A 21,573-nucleotide genomic window follows, 5' to 3' on the forward strand; every position below is an offset into this window, starting at 1 on the left:
TAGAGCTACACAAGGCTGGAAGGGCTACAAGACCATTGCCAAGCAGCTTGGTGAGAAGGTGACAACAGTTGGTGCGATTATTCGCAAATGGAAGAAACACAAAATAACTGTCAATCTCCCTCGGCCTGGGGCTCCATGCAAGATCTCACCTCGTGGAGTTGCAATGATCATGAGAACGGTGAGGAATCAGCCCAGAACTACACAGGATACCTGATCTTGTCAATGATCTCAAGGCAGCTGGGACCATAGTCACCAAGAAAACAATTGGTAACACACTACGCCGTGAAGGACTGAAATCCTGCAGCGCCCGCAAGGTCCTCCTGCTCAAGAAAGCACATATACATGCCCGTCTGAAGTTTGCCAATGAACATCTGAATGATTCAGAGGAGAACTGGGTGAAAGTGTTGTGGTCAGATGAGACCAAAATTGAGCTCTTTGGCATCAACTCAACTCGCCGTGTTTGGAGGAGGAGGAATGCTGCCTATGACCCCAAGAACACCATACCCACCGTCAAACATGGAGGTGGAAACATTATGCTTTGGGGATGTTTTTCTGCTAAGGGGACAGGACAACTTCAGCGCATCAAAGGGACGATGAACGGGGCCATGTACCGTCAAATCTTGGGTGAGAACCTCCTTCCCTCTGCCAGGGCATTGAAAATGGGTCGTGGATGGGTATTCCAGCATGACAATGACCCAAAACACACGGCCAAGGCAACAAAGGAGTGGCTCAAGAAGATGCACATTAAGGTCCTGGAGTGGCCTAGCCAGTCTCCAGACCTTAATCCCATAGAAAATCTGTGGAGGGAGCTGAAGGTTCGAGTTGCCAAACGTCAGCCTCGAAACCTTAATGACTTGGAGAAGATCTGCAAAGAGGAGTGGGACAAAATCCCTCCTGAGATGTGTGCAAACCTGGTGGCCAACTACAAGAAACGTCTGACCTCTGTGATTGCCAACAAGGGTTTTGCCACCAAGTAGTAAGTCATGTTTTGCAGAGGGGTCAAATACTTATTTCCCTCATTAAAATGCAAATCAAGTTATAACATTTTTGACATGCGTTTTTATGGATTTTGTTGTTGTTATTCTGTCTCTCACTGTTCAAATAAACATACCATTAAAATGATAGACTGATCATTTCTTTGTCAGTGGGCAAATGTACAAAATCAGCAGGGGATCAAATACTTTTTTCCCTCACTGTATCTAATCGAGGTATATTAGTGTTTTATTTTTCATTCATCTTAAAAAATATATCACATTTGTCTTACTCTTTGACATTATAGAGTATTTCATGTAGATAGTTGACAAAAAATGACAACTAGACTAAATCTATTGTAATCGTACTTTGTAACACAATAAATGTGAAGAAATCCAAGGGGGGTGTAGACTTTCTATAGGCACTGTACACAGACTAGACATATAAATCATTTTTACTATGGAAGTTTAAAGTTATTACAACTTATTATAACAAAAGGTGCATATTGGCATTATGATTGAGCACTTATTTGTTATTGAATTAAATGGCAATTTAAATGCTTTATCTCACAAACTGAATTATTGAAGACCAAGTCCCATTCTCATACACTGAATATAAATAATTATTAAGTTATAACACCAAACATTGTTAGGCTATAACAAAAGGCACATATTGGCACATAAATTAAATCTTATCAAATCAGTCAGTGGAGGGGAGGGGAGAAGTGAACGAGGGCAGAAATGAGGGAGCACATTTTATTCAAATTAAACGCTGCCTTGGTATTTGGATTTAGTCAATTAAGTTCCTCTCCCTTCCACCTAGTGTCACTGTAAACCAGAGCAATGGCTGTAACAGTCCGGAAGACCAGAGAAGAAGTTACTAAAGCTCCTGTGTGTGTTTGAGATCTACTACATTGCAGTCGGACTGCGCAGAATCACTGATCTACACATAATCCCCTTGCGTCCGAAAAACGACTCATTATGTGATGAAGATTAGCGAATCTGCGCACATCCTTGCTCAAATGTATACCCTCGAACAGGCTATCCACCATTGTTGCCATCAGCGATGAGACACGTCTATGGAAACAATTGACTGTAAAGAGAGCGGACAGCAAACTAGTGAAACGGTAGAAACACTTGAATGTTGCATGGCCCACACGCCTAGTGAAACGTTGTATACAGAATAATCTGGAACAGTTGTTGGTGCTTGTAGAATAGGGGTTTCAGATGGGGGAAGTGAGAAAACTCCAGAAGAAACTGAGACAGATTGAGAATCTGGAGATCAAAATTTCTCAATCTCTCACTCCAGAAGAAAGAGTAAAGGTACAGAACGCGACTTCACTTCTAATCTTAATCTATAGTTTTAACATCAGTCGTGTCATGAGCGCACCGGCGCATATTCCACAATCCTGAATAGATTTCCCTTGGTACTAATACTCCCGGATATGACTGTACTCACTCCCAAGAGAGATCTTGATGTAGCACCTTAATCCTCCAATACAATCTTGCAGGTTACATTTTACATTATTACACTCTCGATGGTGAGTGAGTTCAATTGAGGCCACTCTCAAACACTGTAACCTAGCTGGACCATAGAACAGCTGATCATTAAATAATTTCACCCATGTGAGATAGAGAATTGGCTCGCTAGATCATAATCTTTAGAAATATAGTGGTAAACAACTTGCATTCTCATTGGGTTTTGACATCTACACTAATTGAATATATCAAATGTAAGCATAACATGATACCCTTCTCTTGTGTCTAAATATATCACGCCTTTATCATCTTGATTTGCGTTTATGAACCCTGGATTGCTGATGCTATGAGAGGCTTTGAAGCCACCGGTCGGCCATATTGGCACTCCCTAGCAGGAGACCTCCATTAAAAGGAATGGAATTCTACAGTATTTTAATTAAGGACAAAATTACATGTATTTAAGTATTTTTGTTGTTGTAGTGGGGACAATAACATTAGTACTTGCAAAAAAAAATACTTTGTAGATCTTTTAAATTTGTATGTTTAGCTCACATAATATAATTTGAAAGTATACATTAAGGTGCCTGTAATAGAATAAACGTGTCAAAAACGAATGTAGACATTAATAAATGCATTTCTGTGGCTTCCAAAATATTCTTTACAATCGAGGAGGAGTACCAAGATGGCTGTACGGGGGCTTCAATACAGTGCCCCTGTTAGCCATTCAGGGTTTATACACATCGTTGGGGGGCACATATCGATAGTCTACAGTGGTCATTTTGTCTCCTTTCCTTCATCTGCTCTGATCTGGAAACATAGGGAAAGTGACAGTACTATAATGGATGGATGTCTACTCACTGTCTTTTATCAGTCCATCTCTTCTCAGATCAGTGCAGATGAAGGAGGAGCGACGTTAGACTATTGAGACGTACCCAGGGAGATGTCTACGGTCATGCATGTTTTATTAACCCCCTCCCCATCTTCAGATCTTCAGGAAGGCGGAGCTCCGCACCAGATTGGCTGAACTTCTGCTGCAGCTTTCTGGTCCCCAGCAAACTCCGGGGATTGTGGGAGAAGGAAAACAGGAGAAGATGAAAAGACAAGTGTAAGGAGAGATAGAGAGAGAGAGAGAGAGAGAGGGGGGGGAGGGAGGGAGGAAGAAAGGGGAGATAAACATCCCTGTTCACAAGCTGTAACATTCACTTTGATGCTTTTGATCTGGCTTGAGTCTAGCCGACATAGGTCAAAGTCCGTCAGTCAGTCATTCTTTCAAGGCATCCTAATGTATTGGAGTCAGTAGAGGGGATAGTACGTCATGTAGCCATCACTTAGGGATCCCTTCCACAGAGTCACGACTGGGCACACTCTCCCAGGGCTGTGAAATATCAAGGGAACACCAGGGGAAATGTATTTATCACAAAGTAGTATAAAGACATGATGAGATTATACTTGTAATGAAAAGTGCTATAGAAATTTTATAAATTATTATCATTATTTGTAAGCTTGCTTGTGTGTCTATGGCTTAGCCTATGTACTGTACTGTATGTCTGTGCACATTATGTTTTCCTGTATGTGACTGCACTGTCAATTCACTCTCTTGGTATTTGGTGTGTTTTTTTTTGCTTGGGTACAGTGAAGCCACCTCTGAGGCGCTTCCATCACACAGCCCCTCTGCTACCAAGATCCCCAAAATCCCCAAGATCCCCAAGGGAGAAGCAGAGCCAACAGGCCGACAGAAGAAGACAGACAGTCAGAAGGAGACGGTAACGAGGGGAGCGACAGGAAGACAGGAGGAGACGGGAGGACAGAGAGAGACAGGAGCAGGTGGAGAGCAGTCAGAGACCTGTCTAGCTGTGACCGACACAAGCCCCAAGGACAACCAGGAAGGTGGGGTTATCTGTGAACTAGGGTTTTGTAGTTTGATAGATTATGTAGACACATTCTCATACTCATTGGTATCTCACAAATGTACTGTGATTGAAGGAAAGAGAATGTATGCACACTGCTTGGTAGGCTCCCAGAAATTATATCTTAAATAGTCAACGTTTTGATTTGTCCTTCCCACCTGGGTTGTGTTCATTAGGGTCCACTGTGGGCACACTGTAGCAAACCGCTTCACAACGACAAACCAAAACAACCATTTCATAAATTCAGATCGTACCTACCTGTTTCAGACTGTTTTCTTCTGCTTCGTGCCTACTGAACACGAGCTGATCTGTCTGTACTGTTTGTTTCCTAGAAACAGAATTAGTTGCATGCTCTAGAGCTGACAAATACGTGCATAGTAATTATTGATCAATTAAGGTTAGAGAAGTGATGAGTCAACCATGGCTATTATAGTCTCTCCCAACATCCATTATCAGGCCGGAGGCCTGTCTCAGAATAGGAGTGCTGATCTAGGATTAGTTTAACCTTTTAGGTCATACTGAATAAGATTGTATGGACAGATCCTAGATCAGCACCTACTCTGAGACGCTTTGTGGATACTTGCCCAGGTCCCTCCCTGTCTTATACATTATGATCTAAATGGCAAAACTGATCCTAGATCAGCAGTCCTACTCTGAGACTCTTTGGGGGGAATTCCGACCTAAGAAAAAGTGTGCGTAAATGGAACGTAAATCCCTTTTTATGCACTTTTCTCTACATGTATTCTGACCTTAAACTTAAGCATGAGAATACCATGCTATTCACTCGCTATTCGTTTGGGGTGGAGATTAAAGAAATTAGGTGTGGTGGAGGTGTGTCTACCTTGACTTAATTCCCTTATAATGCCACCACCTTCACGCGCGATGAAACGATGAATAAGGTCGAGCAACCTGTCGGTTCCAAGTGGAACAGCATGTTCTTTCTTTTTTCCTATAGAAATAACACCATTCTCCGTGCACTGTAATTTACAAATTGATAAGAGCTATTGATAAGCTCTAGGTAAAGTAAGCCATTTGGATAAGGGGATTGTAAATATTAATGAGAATGGCATATTATAATTATTAATGACAATTGTTTTAGATATATTTTAACTTATGATCGCTGGAGACAAATGTGAAACCAGTCATATGGCAGCAAACTAAAGCAAATCAACATATCAACTTTCCCACAGTGACGTTTATAATATGCAGGCCTTATAAAATGTAAATGTAAACGTTATAACTTGCAAGGATGACATTTGGAGCCCCAAACTTCTGTAGCCATGCGCAAAGTAGAGTATAGCGCCAAACCTAGTGAGTTGATTTATGGTTTCTAGAATGTTTTAATTATATGCACAGACTTTTCACTGTATTTTGTACAATTTGTATCGTGTTAAATATTAGCCACTATTGGTAGCCACTGTCAGTTATACCTACATACATTTATAACGGTCACTTTAGTGTTAGTTTCCTTACATTTTGCATCATTCCATTCCATAGTTAGTTTACTTTTCTTTTCTCTGTCACGTTCGTGTGGTTGTTCCTGAGGATCGCTAGCAATAGTGGATCATATTAGGCTAACTTATTACAAGTTGTGCAATAATTTGCGACATGTAGCCTATTTGAATCATTATGGACTGCAGACCATACATACAGTACATGTACAGTGCCTTGCAAAAGTATTCACCCCCCTTGGTGTTTTTCCTATTTTGTTGCATTACAACCTGTAATTTAAGAAGATTTTTATTTGGATTTCATGTAATGGCCATACACAAAATAGTCTAAATTGGTGAAGTGAAATGAAAAAAATTACTTGTTTCAAAAAATTCTAAAAAATAAATAACGGAAAAGTGGTGCATGCATATGTATTCGCCACCTTTGCTATGAAGTCCCTAAATAAGATATGGTGCAACCAATTACCTTCAGAAGTCACCTAATTAGTTACAGTGGGGGGAAAAAGTATTTAGTCAGCCACCAATTGTGCAAGTTCTCCCACTTAAAAAGATGAGAGAGGCCTGTAATTTTCATCATAGGTACACGTCAACTATGACAGACAAAATGAGATTTTTTTTCTCCAGAAAATCACATTGTAGGATTTTTAATTAATTTATTTGCAAATGATGGTGGAAAATAAGTATTTGGTCACCTACAAACAAGCAAGATTTCTGGCTCTCACAGACCTGTAACTTCTTCTTTAAGAGGCTCCTCTGTCCTCCACTCGTTACCTGTATTAATGGTACCTGTTTGAACTTGTTATCAGTATAAAAGACACCTGTCCACAACCTCAAACAGTCACACTCCAAACTCCACTATGGCCAAGACCAAAGAGCTGTCAAAGGACACCAGAAACAAAATTGTAGACCTGCACCAGGCTGGGAAGACTGAATCTGCAATAGGTAAGCAGCTTGGTTTGAAGAAATCAACTGTGGGAGCAATTATTAGGAAATGGAAGACATACAAGACCACTGATAATCTCCCTCGGCCTGGGGCTCCACGCAAGATCTCACCTCGTGGAGTTGCAATGATCATGAGAACGGTGAGGAATCAGCCCAGGACTACACGGGAGGATCTTGTCAATGATCTCAAGGCAGCTGGGACCATAGTCACCAAGAAAACAATTGGTAACACACTACGCCGTGAAGGACTGAAATCCTGCAGCGCCCGCAAGGTCCCCCTGCTCAAGAAAGCACATATACATGCCCGTCTGAAGTTTGCCAATGAACATCTGAATGATTCAGAGGAGAACTGGGTGAAAGTGTTGTGGTCAGATGAGACCAAAATCGAGCTCTTTGGCATCAACTCAACTCGCCGTGTTTGGAGGAGGAGGAATGCTGCCTATGACCCCAAGAACACCATCCCCACCGTCAAACATGGAGGTGGAAACATTATGCTTTGGGGGTGTTTTTCTGCTAAGGGGACAGGACAACTTCACCGCATCAAAGGGACGATGGACGGGGCCATGTACTGTCAAATCTTGGGTGAGAACCTCCTTCCCTCAGCCAGGGCATTTAAAATGGGTCGTGGATGGGTATTCCAGCATGACAATGACCCAAAACACACGGCCAAGGCAACAAAGGAGTGGCTCAAGAAGAAGCACATTAAGGTCCTGGAGTGGCCTAGCCAATCTGTGGAGGGAGCTGAAGGTTTGAGTTGCCAAACATCAGCCTCGAAACCTTAATGACTTGGAGAAGATCTGCAAAGAGGAGTGGGACAAATCCCTCCTGAGATGTGTGCAAACCTGGTGGCCAACTACAAGAAATGTCTGACCTCTGTGATTGCCAACAAGGGTTTTGCCACCAAGTACTAAGTTATGTTTTGCAGAGGGGTCAAATACTTATTTCCCTCGTTAAAATGCAAATCAATTTATAACATTTTTGACATGCGTTTTTCTGGATTTCTTTGTCGTTATTCTGTCTCTCACTGTTCAAATAAAAGTACCATTAAAATTATAGACTGATCATTTCTTTGTCAGCGGGCAAATGTACATAATCAGCAGGGGATCAAATACTTTTTTCCCTCACTGTAGACTCCACAGAGCTGGGCTTTACGGAAGAGTGGCCAGAAAAAAAGCCATTGCTTAAAGAAAAAAATAAGCAAACACATTTGGTGTTCGCCAAAAGGCATGTGGGAGACTCCCCAAACATATGGAAGAAGGTACTCTGGTCAGATGAGACCTAAAATTTAGCTTTTTGTCCATCAAGGAAAACGCTATGTCTGGTGCAAACCCAACACCTCTCATCACCCCGAGAACACCATCCCCACAGTGAAGCATGGTGGTGGCAGCATCATGCTGTGGGGATATTCTTCATCGGCAGGGACTGTGAAACTGGTCAGAATTGAAGGAATGATGGATGGCGCTAAATACAGGGAAATTCTTGAGGGAAACCTGTTTCAGTCTTCCAGAGATTTGAGACTGGGACGGAGGTATGGCCTAGTCAAAGCCCAGACCTCAATCCAATTGAGAATCTGTGGAATGACTTAAAGATTGCTGTACACCAGCGGAACCCATCCAACTTGAAGGAGCTGGAGCAGTTTTGCCTTGAAGAATGGGAAAAAATGTTGCATCTTCAAAGTGTTGTGTAAATCAAATGATACAAACCCCCCAACATTTTTTAATTCCAGGTTGTAAGGCAACAAAATAGGAAAAATGCCAAGGGGGGTGAATACTTTCGCAAGCCACTGTAGTAGTTTAAACCTGGAGCCTGGCACACGGTTCACGACGACTGTACCGTTGTCATCACAATTCCATGATTAGTGAGGATTATTAGGGTAGCTTTATAGGACAACTTTTCAACCCCTATTGTACACTTTTCTCACCTTTCAATATTTCATGGATTTATTAATTGAATATGGAAACGTTCAGGATGAATCAAGCAACTATATTTTTGATTTACCAATATATTTTTTGCGTAAATGCTCTCCAAACCTGTTTTTAATTATTCATAAATGCTTTCCTAACCCTAAAAAGATCTGAGTATTTTTAAATCGACCAATAGGTGCTGAAAAGGAGATGAATATGCGTGTATTTACATGGCTTTCTTTCATTGATCCCTAATATTCTGAACCGCTCTCTCCATATATTCTAATTAAAGGAACACCAAATTTAAAGGGATGGCTTTAGATAAATGTACTGAAAACCCTATTGAATGAAAACTCAGGGGAAATATTTTGGCCATCAAGTGGAAGGGTTTTCAGCGGTTTAATTACATTTATTCAGCACACGCAAGGGAACCACGCCTGCAAAGCCTGTTACGCACCTGCACAAAGCCTGAATACCAACTACTGAGATGTGCATAGGAAAGGCGTACAAGTCTGAATCGGGCCCTTTGTAAAGAAGTTCACGCAAGACTTGGGTTCTGGGTTCATGGTGATTATGATGGGTCCCTTTTTTATCAGATGCCGAGTTTACAGCTCTCAAAGCATCATGGGAGAAAGCAAAGTTTCGCTTGAGGTCGCTGGAGGGTCACAGTGACATCATCACCTGTGTGGTTGCCGTTGACAACCTGGTGATCTCCGGCAGGTAAGTGAGTCATTCTCCGATTTAATAATAGATCTCATAACTGTGAATAATTCAATTAATTTCTTTCATTAATTTTCTTTCTTTCTCTCTTTTTCTTTATTTTTTCTCTTTCATTCTTTCTTTCTCCCTCCTCCTCTCTCTGTAACTCTGACATGCTAACTTTCTCCTCCTACACTAAGAGAGCCATTCTCGACTGAGCAGTGTTAGCAGTGTTATTGAACTACTTGAACCGTGTCTGCTCTCACTCTCTGTCTCACACTGACTTAATATCTCTGTTGTTCTCTCCATCTCTCTCTCTCTATATTTCTCTCTCTCAGTCGAGACACAACAGTAAAGGTGTGGCATGTTCCTACGGCAACAGAGCAGCGGAATCTGGGAGGTCACACTGGTGGGGTCACCTGTCTGTCTGCCCCGCCGCCTGAATACTGTAGGAGACTAGGTAGGGAATGGACACACACACACACGCACACACACCCACACAGCTATGTCTTACTATACTAACCCTAACCCTAACTCCTAACCCCTAATTCTAACCCTAACTCCTAACCCTCAACCTTACCCCTAATTCTAACCCTAAACCTAACCACTAATTCTAACCCTAACCCTAAACCTAACCCCTAAGCCTAAAATAGCCTTTATACAAGTGAGGACCGGTTTACTATTTGTGTGAAGACTTCTGGTACCTACAAGTATAGTAAAACGTGTACACGCACGCATACACACACACACACACACACACACACACCCCTACACCCTTATTCTCAGTCAGGCATCCTGATTTCAGGCAGTATAATTATAGTTTTAGTTCATCATGTGAAATCCATGGAGAGAACTAGCAGCAGCAGTCACTCTGGGTTACCTCATTCTGACTGAAGGAGGGATCGTTGCACTACTTGAACTTCTCTGCCCTTTCTGTCTCTCCTCCCACGCTCCCCCTCTACGTATCTCTATCTCTCTCTCCAGGTTTTTTCTCTGATTCCATGAGCTTCTTTGGCATAAGTCAGGCTTACATTGCCAAGACGAGAACTCGGGAATATACACTGCTCAAAAAAATAAAGGGAACACTTAAACAACACAATGTAACTCCAAGTCAATCACACTTCTGTGAAATCAAACTGTCCACTTAGGAAGCAACACTGATTGACAATAAATTTCACATGCTGTTGTGCAAATGGAATAGACAACAGGTGGAAATTATAGGCAATTAGCAAGACACCCCCAATAAAGAAGTGGTTCTGCAGGTGGTGACAACAGACCACTTCTCAGTTCCTATGCTTCCTGGCTGATGTTTTGGTCACTTTTGAATGCTGGTCGGTGCTTTCACTCTAGTGGTAGCATGAGACGGAGTCTACAACCCACACAAGTGGCTCAGGTAGTGCAGCTCATCCAGGATGGCACATCAATGCGAGCTGTGGCAAGAAGGTTTGCTGTGTCTGTCAGCGTAGTGTCCAGAGCATGGAGGCGCTACCAGGAGACAGGCCAGTACATCAGGAGACGTGGAGGAGGCCGTAGGAGGGCAACAACCCAGCAGCAGGACCGCTACCTCCGCCTTTGTGCAAGGAGGAGCAGGAGGAGCACTGCCAGAGCCCTGCAAAATGACCTCCAGCAGGCCACAAATGTGCATGTGTCTGCTCAAACGGTCAGAAACAGACTCCATGAGGGTGGTATGAGGGCCCAACGTCCACAGGTGGGGGTTGTGCTTACAGCCCAACACCGTGCAGGACGTTTGGCATTTGCCAGAGAACACCAAGATTGGCAAATTCGCCACTGGCGCCCTGTGCTCTTCACAGATGAAAGCAGGTTCACACTGAGCACATGTGACAGAAGTGACAGAGTCTGGAGACGCCGTGGAGAACGTTCTGCTGCCTGCAACATCCTCCAGCATGACCGGTTTGGTGGTGGGTCAGTCATGGTGTGGGGTGGCATTTCTTTGGGGGGCCACACTACCCTCCATGTCCTCGCCAGAGGTAGCCTGACTGCCATTAGGTACCGAGATGAGATCCTCAGACCCCTTGTGAGACCATATGCTGGTGCGGTTGGCCCTGGGTTCCTCCTAATGCAAGACAATGCTAGACCTCATGTGGCTGGAGTGTGTCAGCAGTTCCTGCAAGAGGAAGGCATTGATGCTATGGACTGGCCCGCCCGTTCCCCAGACCTGAATCCAATTGAGCACATCTGGGACATCATGTCTCGCTCCATCCACCAACGCCACGTTGCACCACAGACTGTCCAGGAGTTGGCGGATGCTTTAGTCCAGGTCTGGGAGGAGATCCCTCAGGAGACCATCCGCCACCTCATCAGGAGCATGCCCAGGCGTTGTAGGGAGGTCATACAGGCACGTGGAGGCCACACACACTACTGAGCCTCATTTTGACTTGTTTTAAGGACATTACATCAAAGTTGGATCAGCCTGTAGTGTGGTTTTCCACTTTAATTTTGAGGGTGACTCCAAATCCAGACCTCCATGGGTTGATACATTTGATTTCCATTGATTATTTTTGTGTGATTTTGTTGTCAGCACATTCAACTATGTAAAGAAAAAAGTATTTAATAAGATTATTTCATTCATTCAGATCTAGGATGTGTTGTTTAAGTGTTCCCTTTATTTTTTTGAACAGTGTATCATATTAAATCAATAACAACATGGATGATAATTATATGCATACTGACCATGAACTGTACAATGATAACAAATCATTATAATTTTCTCCCTCACATTTCTGTCAATCTCTTTCTTCTGTTCAACCCCCCCTTGTCTCTTCCCCTCCGTTCCCCCCTCTTCTCCCTACTGTAAATCTTTCTCTCTCTTTCTCTAGCCTGGGATCGATCTCTGGGAGACAAGGAGAGGTTCATCCTGAGTGGCTCAGCAGACTGCTGTGTGAGGATCTGGGCCTTAAGCACTGGTGAGTTCACCGCACGCACGCGTGCACACACACACACACACACACACACACACACACACACACACACACACAGTGCCTTGCAAAAGTATTCATCCCCCTTGGCGTTTTTCCTATTTTGTTGCATTACAACCTGTTATTTAAATTGATTTTTATTTGGATTTCATGTGATGGACATACACAAAATAGTCCAAATTGGTGAAGTGGAATGAAAAAAATAACTTATTTCAAAAAAGTAAAAACAATAAATAACGGAAAAGTGGTGCGTGCATATGTATTCACCCCCTTTGCTATGAAGCCCCTAAATAAGATATGGTGCAACCAATTACCTTCAGAAGTCACATAATTAGTTAAATAAAGTTCACCTTTGTGCAATCTAAGTTTTGCATGATCTCAGTATATATACACATGTTCTGAAAGGCCCCAGAGTCTGCAACATCACTAAGCAAGGGGCACAACCAAGCAAGTGGCACCATGAAAACCAAGAAGCTCTCCAAACAGGTCAGGGACAAAGTTGTGGAGAAGTACAGATCAGGGTTCGGTTATAAAAAAATATCAGAAACTTTGAACATCCCACAGAGCACCATTTAAATCCATTATTAAAAAATGGAAAGAATATGGCATCACAACAAACCTGAAAAGAGAGGGCCGCCCACCAAAACCCACGGACCAGGCAAGGAGGGCATTAACCAGAGAGGCAACAAAGAGACCAAAGATAACCCTGAAGGAACTGCAAAGCTCCACAGCGGAGATTGGAGTATCTGTCCATAGGACCACTTTAAGCCGTACACTCCACAGAGCTGGACTTTACGGAAGAGTGGCCAGAAAAAGCCATTGCTTAAAGAAAAAAATAAGCAAACACGTTTGGTGTTCGCCAAAAGGCATGTGGGAGACTCCCCAAACATATGGATGAAGGTACTCTGGTCAGATGAGACTAAAATTGAGCTTTTTGGCCATCAAGGAAAACGCTATGTCTGGCGCAAACCCAACACCTCTCATCACCCCGAGAACACCATCCCCACAGTGAAGCATGGTGGTGGCAGCATCATGCTGTGGGGATGTTTTTAATCGCAGGGCTGGGAAACTGGTCAGAATTGAAGGAATGATGGATGGCGCTAAATACAGGGAAATTCTTGAGGGAGACCTGTTTCAGTCTTCCAGAGATTTGAGACTGGGACGGAGGTTCACCTTCCAGCAGGACAATGACCCTAAGCATACTGCTAAAGCAACACTTGAGTGGTTTAAGGGGAAACATTTAAATGTCTTGGAATGGCCTAGTCAAAGCCCAGACCTCAATCCAATTGAGAATCTGTGGTATGACTTAAAGATTGCTGTACACCAGCGGAACCCATCCAACTTGAAGGAGCTGGAGCAGTTTTGCCTTGAAGAATGGGAAAAAATCCCAGTGGCTAGATGTGCCAAGCTGATAGAGACATACCCCAAGAGACTTGCAGCTGTAATTGCTGCAAAAGATGGCTCTACAAAGTATTTACTTTGGGGGGGGGTGAATAGTTATGCACGCTCAAGTTTTCTGTTTTTCTGTCTTATTTCTTGTTTGTTTCACACAAAAAATATGTTGGTCTTCAAAGTGGTAGGCATGTTGTGTAAATCAAATTATACAAACCCCACAAAAATCAATTTTAATTCCAGGTTGTAAGGCAACAAAATAGGAAAAATGCCAAGGGGGAGTGAATACTTTCGCAAGCCACTGTACACACACAGTCTGAGCCCTACAGCTTTGTCTGGGTGAGTTCTTGTGTGCGTCTATGTGGTGTGTTTGCGTGTGCCTGCGCAATTGCATGTGGGTGTTGTGGACAATTAAATCAGTGTTCCCCTCTCCATCCAGGCCAGTGTGTAAAGTCCATCTACACCTTTAATGCGGTGACTGCTCTCTGCTTCGTGCCTGAAGGTGATGGCTACATCATCACTGGATCAGGTCTGTGTGGATGCAGTTTCTGTGGGTCGGTGTGTGTGTGTGTGTGTGTATTTATATGTTTGTGTGTCTGTGACTGTCTATGAGAGACTCAGTAGACCAGAGGTAGGCAACCCTGTTCCTGGGGTGCCACAGGATTTTGTTCCAACTAGGCACCACACCTGACCAACTGAGCTAATTGGTCAGTTCAGTGATTGCCAAAATTCAACACACCTGGTCTTCCAGGTTGGTTAAATCAAAAACATGAAGTGCCTGCGGCACTCCAGGACCAGGGTTGCCTACCCCTGCAGTAGACAGTAGGTGTAGTCAGACTGATAGAGGCAGACAAATGAGGAGACTCAGGCTCACAGGTATTTATGCAAGCCATCAGTAATGTCTGCCAGCAACTGTCAGGCCTATTTAACCTCTCGTTCTCTCCCAGTCTCTCTCTTTCTCTCTCTCTCTCTTTCTCTCTCTTTCTTGCTCATTACCATCCCTCCCCTCTCTCTTTTCCTGTACACACTCTCTCTCTCTCTCTCTCTCTCTCTCTCTCTCTCTCTCTTTCTCTCTCTCCTTCTCCCTTCCCCCCCCCCTCTCTCTCTCTTTCTATCTACCTCTCCCTCACTACATTTATCCCCTCCCTCTCTCTCTCTCTCTGTCTGCAGATGGGGGTAAAGTTCAGGCCTGGAGCTGGCAAACCATGGACAACTGTCAATCAATCAACGCCCATGAGGAGGCTGTCACCTCCCTACAGGTGGCTGCTGTAATCAAGAGCCAATAGTGTCACATTCTAGACTTTTAAGCTATAGTGCTTCTATAACTATGGTTGTGTTCAAACTGAAGAAAATGGACTGAAACTAGTCCAATAACAAACAATCATTTTTGTTTTCTGTTGTGCGCCCTAATGAACATGAACTTGTGTTTTCATCAAGGCCTTGCTGAAATTAAAGCAAATATTTCTGCACCGTTGCCAGGTCTGTGTGTGCTTTAGCCAACTTAGTTGTTGTCACGCCAAACAAATTGGCTGAGGCAGAAACAAAAATGGCTGCCTGAAGGACCGAATATCTTATAGGCTACACACTTGTAGGCAGTGTGGAAATATATTATTATTTAAGATAAATGATTAGGAAGATATATAGATTCCAAAGAGGTTCAAAATAGTATTCAGTGCTCTTTTCGTTTTTTGTTACTTTCAAATATAAATACATTATATTTGCTAGAAGTATAGAGCAGCGTTTCTTCAACTTTTCCAGCTCGAGGCCCAAATGAGCAATTGACCGTCCTTCCGTGATCCAAATCGTCCTCCAACGACCCAAATTAAGAAGAAATAGTGTGTGATTATAGACTCTGTCATGCCCAGGGCCCACTTTGGGTCCCGACCCGTAGAGTAAGAAACCCTGGTATAGAGGATCAGAAATTGACTATACATGTTTGGCTAAAATACTTTGTAAGGTTCCTTGGGGGCGTAAGCTGTTCAAATACATAGTTTAAAGGTCCAATGTAGCTGTTTTGGTCTCAATATCAAATATTTCTTGGTAACAATTAAGTACCTTACTGTGATTGTTTTAAATGTAAATGGTCAAAGAGAAATAAAAATTGCTTCTTAGCAAAGAGCCAATTCTGTCAGGGAGTGTTCTGAGTGGGGAGGGGAAAACTAGCTGTTATTGGAGAGAGATTTGGAACTGTCTTTCTTATTGGTCTATAAACTAATTTGTCACCAGGCAGGCCGAAACGACAATCCCATCAAAACAGGCTGACATTTTCAGCTGCCTTTTCAAACAGCTCTTACACTAAAAGGGCATTATCATAATATTTGCAATTTCACAGTATTATTCCAACATCATAGTGTGGAAATATATATAAAACACAAGAAAATCACGTTTTTGACAGCACTGGGCCTTTAAAACTTACATTCATGTAGCGTTACATGCGCAACACATTTAAGCCAAAGCAGTGAAAGCACCATCCCCACCTTCTTTGTTAATTAATAATGCAAAGCCATGTGAGACCACGCACACACGCACACAAGCATGCATGCACGCACAGACACATACATGCACACACACACGGCACACACACACACCTTTATCCATGCATTGTATTCAGCCGCTGCATTCAGTCTCCATGACAACTGCCCCCTCTCTATCTTCCACAGTCCCAGGGTCCCCTTGTGTTCAGCAGCTCATCAGAGGGGGGGGTTTCTGTGTGGGAGGGGCTCTGCACCAACCGTGACCCCCTGCGGCTGTTACATCACTGGGATGCCAAGGTAACAGGCTGCGGGAGTCAGGGAGGTCGTCTGACCCTCAGTCCTCGTGGCGACAGGCTCTTCGTTGCCTATGGCAGAGCCAACCTCAGGATCCTCAACTGGAGGACAGGTGAGAAGCAGTGTGTGTGTGAGTGAATGCGTGCACGATATAGAAGAGCCAGCTTAATACGGTGCATTGCTAGACCTTACCGATCTGTGTACTATCTGATGTTTACCCTTCCTCTCTCCAATCACCACAGGCACCGTGTGCAGGCTAACCAATCACAGCAGCATCGCTGGAGTAACAGATTGTGTACATCAGACAGGGGGACTCCTCATTGGCTCATGCTACGATTTGGCGAATGGGGAAAGTACCCTGAACTGTGAGTAATGCTAACACAACTAGTTGTTCCTTGAATATTATGGTACTATTGCCAACCTATAGAGCCACGCTGTTCATAGAATGCATTGTTACCGCAATCTATTTAGGTTTTCATCAACTTTTTCTCTCTCCTTCTCCCCCTCTCTCTCTCCCCCTCCTATTCTCCTTCCATCTCTCCCAGTGTTCTCTCTACCTCAGTGCAGGTACCTGGCCTCGCTGACCTGTGCGGATGCTCCGAGAATCCTTTGCTTTGCGGCGTGGCTCACGGGCAGTGGGGGTCACCGCTGGGTCACCGGGGGTCGTGACCTTACGGTGTGGGAGCAGCTCCCCAGCTCCGGGAAGCAGAGGTGGGCTCAACACCTTTCTGTCAGTACTCATCTAGATCAATGAATACTGATCTGATGATTTAATGATTTGTAGTTTAATAGAACTCCGAAGTTCTTTATGGGTGCACCTGACAAAAAGTGAACTATTACTCATATGCCCCTATCCTCAGTTCTTCATGTGCTCTACACTAAACCAATGTCAGTTGGATAATATTTGTTTTTATTTTTTGTAAAAGAGAGGGGTCTAGAATGACAGGGAAGAGAGAAGAGAGTTTCTTCCGAACTAGCGATGGAACTGGGACTTGATCCCATGCATGTAGGCTACTGACATATGAGGACCACAATGGAAATAAGCCTTCAGGCTTTATTGTGTTTTAATCCGGCATAATGTTTTATGTACAGTGCATTCGGAAAATATTCAGAGCCATTGACTTTTTCCACATTTTGTTACGTTACAGGCTTATTCTAAAATTGATTAAATTGTTTTTTTCCCTCATCAATCTACACACAATACCCCATAATGACAAAGCATTTTATTTGGGATACAGAAATAAAACATTTACATAAGTATTCAGACCCTTTGTTGAAGCACCTTTGGCAGCGATTAAAGCCTCGATTCTTCTTGGGTATGACGCTACAAGCTTGGCACACCTGAGCTGGTCGCCCGGCCAAACTGAGCAATCGGGGGAAAAGGGCCTTGGTCAGGAAGGTGACCAAGAACCCGATGATCACTCAAACAGAGCTCCAGAGTTCCTCTGTGGAGATGGGAGAACCTTCCAGAAGGACAACCATCTCTGCAGCACTCTACCAATCAGGCCTTTATGGTAGAGTGGCCAGACGGAAGCCACTCCTCAGTAAAAGGCACATGACAGCCCGCTTGGAATTTGCCAAAAGGCACCTAAATGACTCTCAGACCATGAGAAACAAGATTCTCTGGTCTGATGAAACCAAGATTGAACTCTTTGGCCTGAATGCCAAGTGTCACGTCTGGAGGAAACCTGGCACCATCCCTACGGTGAAGCATGGTGGTGGCAGCATCATGCTGTGGGGATGTTTTTCAGCAGCAGGGACTCGGAGACTAGTCAGGATCGAGGGAAAGATGAACGGAGCAAAGTACAGAGATATCCTTGATGAAAACCTGCTCCAGAGCGCTCAGAACCTCAGACTGGGGTGAAGGTTCACCTTCCAGCAGGACAACGACCCTAAGCACACAGTCAAGACAAAGCAGGAGTGGCTTCGGGACAAGTCTCTGAATGTCCTTGAGTGGCCCAGCCAGAACCCAATCGAACATCTCTGGAGAGACCTGAAAATAGCTGTGCAGCGACGCTCTCCATCCAACCTTACAAAGCTTGAGAGGATCTGCAGAGAAGAATGGAACAGACTCCCCAAATACAGTTGTGCCAAGCTTGTAGCGTCATACCCAAGAAGACTCAAGGCTGTAATCGCTGCCAAAGGTGCTTCAACAAAGTACTGAGTAAAGGGTCTGAATACTTGTGTAAATGTGATATTTCCAGGGGGGCTTTGTAATACATTTGCTACAATTTCTAAAAACCTGTTTTTGCTTTGTCATTATGAAATATTGTGTGTAGATTGGTGAGGGGGATAAAAAAAAATATGTGTAACGTAACAAAATGTGGAAAAAGTCAAGGGGTCTGAATACTTTCCGAATGCACTGTATATGCAACAGTATAACAAGAACAATATGGACTGTCGGTGTCTAATGGTGATGTTGTCACAGGGGTGATGTCACAACGAAGCGAGACAGTCGATTGGACGCCTCCCTGATGGAATCAGAGGGAGATTCCGAGGACGAGGAGGACAGTGATGGTGAGGAGGGGGGTAACAGCGGGCTGAAACACAAACACCAATAATATACATAGATCAGAAAAACTCAAAGCAACATGTCGCAAAGTGTTTCTACGGCAAGAAGCCATTTGTTCAAAGTGTCTTCTTTAGCTCCAGCTGTAGACAAATCTATATACAGTGAGGGAAAAAAGTATTTGATCCCCTGCTGATTTTGTACGTTTGCCCACTGACAAAGACATGATCAGTCTTTAATTTTAATGGTAGGTTTATTTGAACAGTGAAAGACAGAATGACAACAAAAAAATCCAGAAAAACGCATGTCAAAAATGTTATGAATTGATTTGCATTTTAATGAGGGAAATAAGTATTTGACCCCTCTGCAAAACATGACTTAGTACTTGGTGGCAAAACCCTTGTTGGCAATCACAGAGGTCAGACGTTTCTTGTAGTTGGCCACCAGGTTTGCACACATCTCAGGAGGGATTTTGTCCCACTCCTCTTTGCAGATCTTCTCCAAGTCATTAAGGTTTCGAGGCTGACGTTTGGCAACTCGAACCTTCAGCTCCCTCCACAGATTTTCTATGGGATTAAGGTCTGGAGACTGGCTAGGCCACTCCAGGACCTTAATGTGCTTCTTCTTGAGCCACTCCTTTGTTGCCTTGGCCGTGTGTTTTGGGTCATTGTCATGCTGGAATACCCATCCACAACCCATTTTCAATGCCGTGGCTGAGGGAAGGAGGTTCTCACCCAAGATTTGACGGTACATGGCGCCGTCCATCGTCCCTTTGATGCGGTGAAGTTGTCCTGTCCCCTTAGCAGAAAAACACCCCCACAGCATAATGTTTGCACCTCCATGTTTGACGGTGGGGATGGTGTTCTTGGGGTCATAGGCAGCATTCCTCCTCCTCCAAACACAGCGAGTTGAGTTGATGCCAAAGAGCTAAATTTTGGTCTCATCTGACCACAACACTTTCACCCAGTTCTCCTCTGAATCATTCAGATGTTCATTGGCAAACTTCAGACGGGCCTGTATATGTGCTTTCTTGAGCAGGGGGACCTTGTGGGCGCTGCAGGATTTCAGTCCTTCACGGCGTAGTGTGTTACCAATTGTTTTCTTGGTGACTATGGTCCCAGCTGCCTTGAGATCATTGACAAGATCCTCCCGTTTAGTTCTTGGCTGATTCCTCACCGGTCTCATGATCATTGCAACTCCACGAGGTGAGATCTTGCATGGAGCCCCAGGCCGAGGGAGATTGACAGTTATTTTGTGTTTCTTCCATTTGCGAATAATCACACCAACTGTTGTCACCTTCTCACCAAGCTGCTTGGCGATGGTCTTGTAGGCCATTCCAGCCTTGTGTAGGTCTACAATCTTGTCCCTGACATCCTTGGAGAGCTCTTTGGTCTTGTCCATGGTGGAGAGTTTGGAATCTGATTGATTGATTGCTTCTGTGGACAGGTGTATTTTATACAGGTAACAAACTGAGATTAGGAGCACTCCCTTTAAGAGTGTGCTCCTAATCTCAGCTCGTTACCTGTATAAAAGACACCTAGGAGCCAGAAATCTTTCTGATTGAGAGGGGGTCAAATACTTATTTCCCTCATTAAAATACAAATCAATTTATAAAATTTTTGACATGCGTTTTTCTGGATTTTTGTTGTTGTTATTCTGTCTCTCACTGTTCAAATAAACCTAGCATTAAAATTATAGACTGATCATGTCTTTGTCAGTGGGCAAACGCACAAAATCAGCAGGGGATCAAATACTTTTTTCCCTCACTGTAAATCACATCCAAAAAAGTAGCTGTAAGAATATATCTAAGTAACTTCAAGATTGATAGCTTTGATAAAGACTATGGGCTCGATTCAATCCGTAGCGCTGAAGACCTGTGCTACAGAGCGGTAGAAATTTTAAAGCAACGTTCCCACGTTCGTGGAGAATGCATTCACGGCAAATGCTGCATATGTCGGCTCAATCGGAAATGACCTACAGCGAAGATCATCAGCGCTACGGTTTGAATCGAGCCCTAAAGCGCATTTAAAAGCGCATTTACTGAAAAAGGATAGTTTTGGTCCATTGTTGGCTGTTGCTGTTTTCTTTTCTCTAAGGAAGTAATCACTATCAACAGGTTCCTACTGTATTCCTAATAATATCAATTTATATCTATATCAATCACAAGTCCATTATTCATCCACTATTACATCCACTATTAGACACACGTTTAACTATGACTCCCCACGTTACTGTAGATTACGATGATGACAAAGAAGAGGACTACACATCCCAAGATGCATCAGAGTCTGGCTCGACATCGTGGCTTCGCTGTGTTCTCCAGTGAGAGCCAGTTTCACGCCACCCGCCGCCACCAAGCCCAAGACGCTGCGCCTCACAGCATGAAGAGCAACTAAGACGAGAGGGAGGGAGTGAGGGGGACAGAGGAGAAGGAGAGAGAGGGGGGGAGTGAAGTGTGACAGATTGAGAGAGTGGCGGAGGTGGAGAGCGAGCATACGGAGAGAGAGTGTGAGCGAGAGACAGATCATTTTCTATGTAAATGTTGTTGTTTCATGTATGCAATAAAGCTGTCACACTGTGACCTTCCTGCCTCCAAATATTTATCCTACATATTG

The 21,573-nt window shown here is 43.7% G+C and overlaps 1 protein-coding gene across 1 annotated transcript; it reads left to right on the top strand.

Moving 5' to 3' along the window:
• Positions 1 to 1,999: 1,999 nt before the first annotated feature.
• Positions 2,000 to 21,540, top strand: LOC121560024 (lissencephaly-1 homolog). Its single transcript, XM_041873086.2, has 13 exons — positions 2,000 to 2,294; positions 3,437 to 3,555; positions 4,084 to 4,337; positions 9,251 to 9,374; positions 9,692 to 9,813; positions 12,191 to 12,277; positions 14,121 to 14,210; positions 14,852 to 14,940; positions 16,342 to 16,561; positions 16,692 to 16,814; positions 16,995 to 17,160; positions 18,878 to 18,966; positions 21,196 to 21,540. The coding sequence occupies exons 1-13, from the start codon at positions 2,199 to 2,201 to the stop codon at positions 21,282 to 21,284; spliced, it is 1,668 nt and encodes a 555-aa protein (XP_041729020.1). The 5' UTR covers positions 2,000 to 2,198; the 3' UTR covers positions 21,285 to 21,540.
• The last annotated feature ends 33 nt before the right edge of the window (positions 21,541 to 21,573 follow it).

Source organism: Coregonus clupeaformis, unplaced genomic scaffold (genome assembly GCF_020615455.1).
Source record: "Coregonus clupeaformis isolate EN_2021a unplaced genomic scaffold, ASM2061545v1 scaf0356, whole genome shotgun sequence".
NCBI lineage: Eukaryota > Metazoa > Chordata > Actinopteri > Salmoniformes > Salmonidae > Coregonus > Coregonus clupeaformis.

What these genes read in the sequence shown, in the direction of transcription:
- LOC121560024 (XM_041873086.2), top strand. Translation starts at nt 2,199, where the DNA reads ATGGGGGAAGTGAGAAAACTCCAGAAGAAACTGAGACAGATTGAGAAT. An exon ending in CTCCAGAAGAAAGAGTAAAG is followed by an intron (nt 2,295 to 3,436) that starts GTACAGAACGCG and finishes CCCCATCTTCAG; the next exon opens with ATCTTCAGGAAGGCGGAGCT. An exon ending in GGACGAGGAGGACAGTGATG is followed by an intron (nt 18,967 to 21,195) that starts GTGAGGAGGGGG and finishes ACGTTACTGTAG; the next exon opens with ATTACGATGATGACAAAGAA.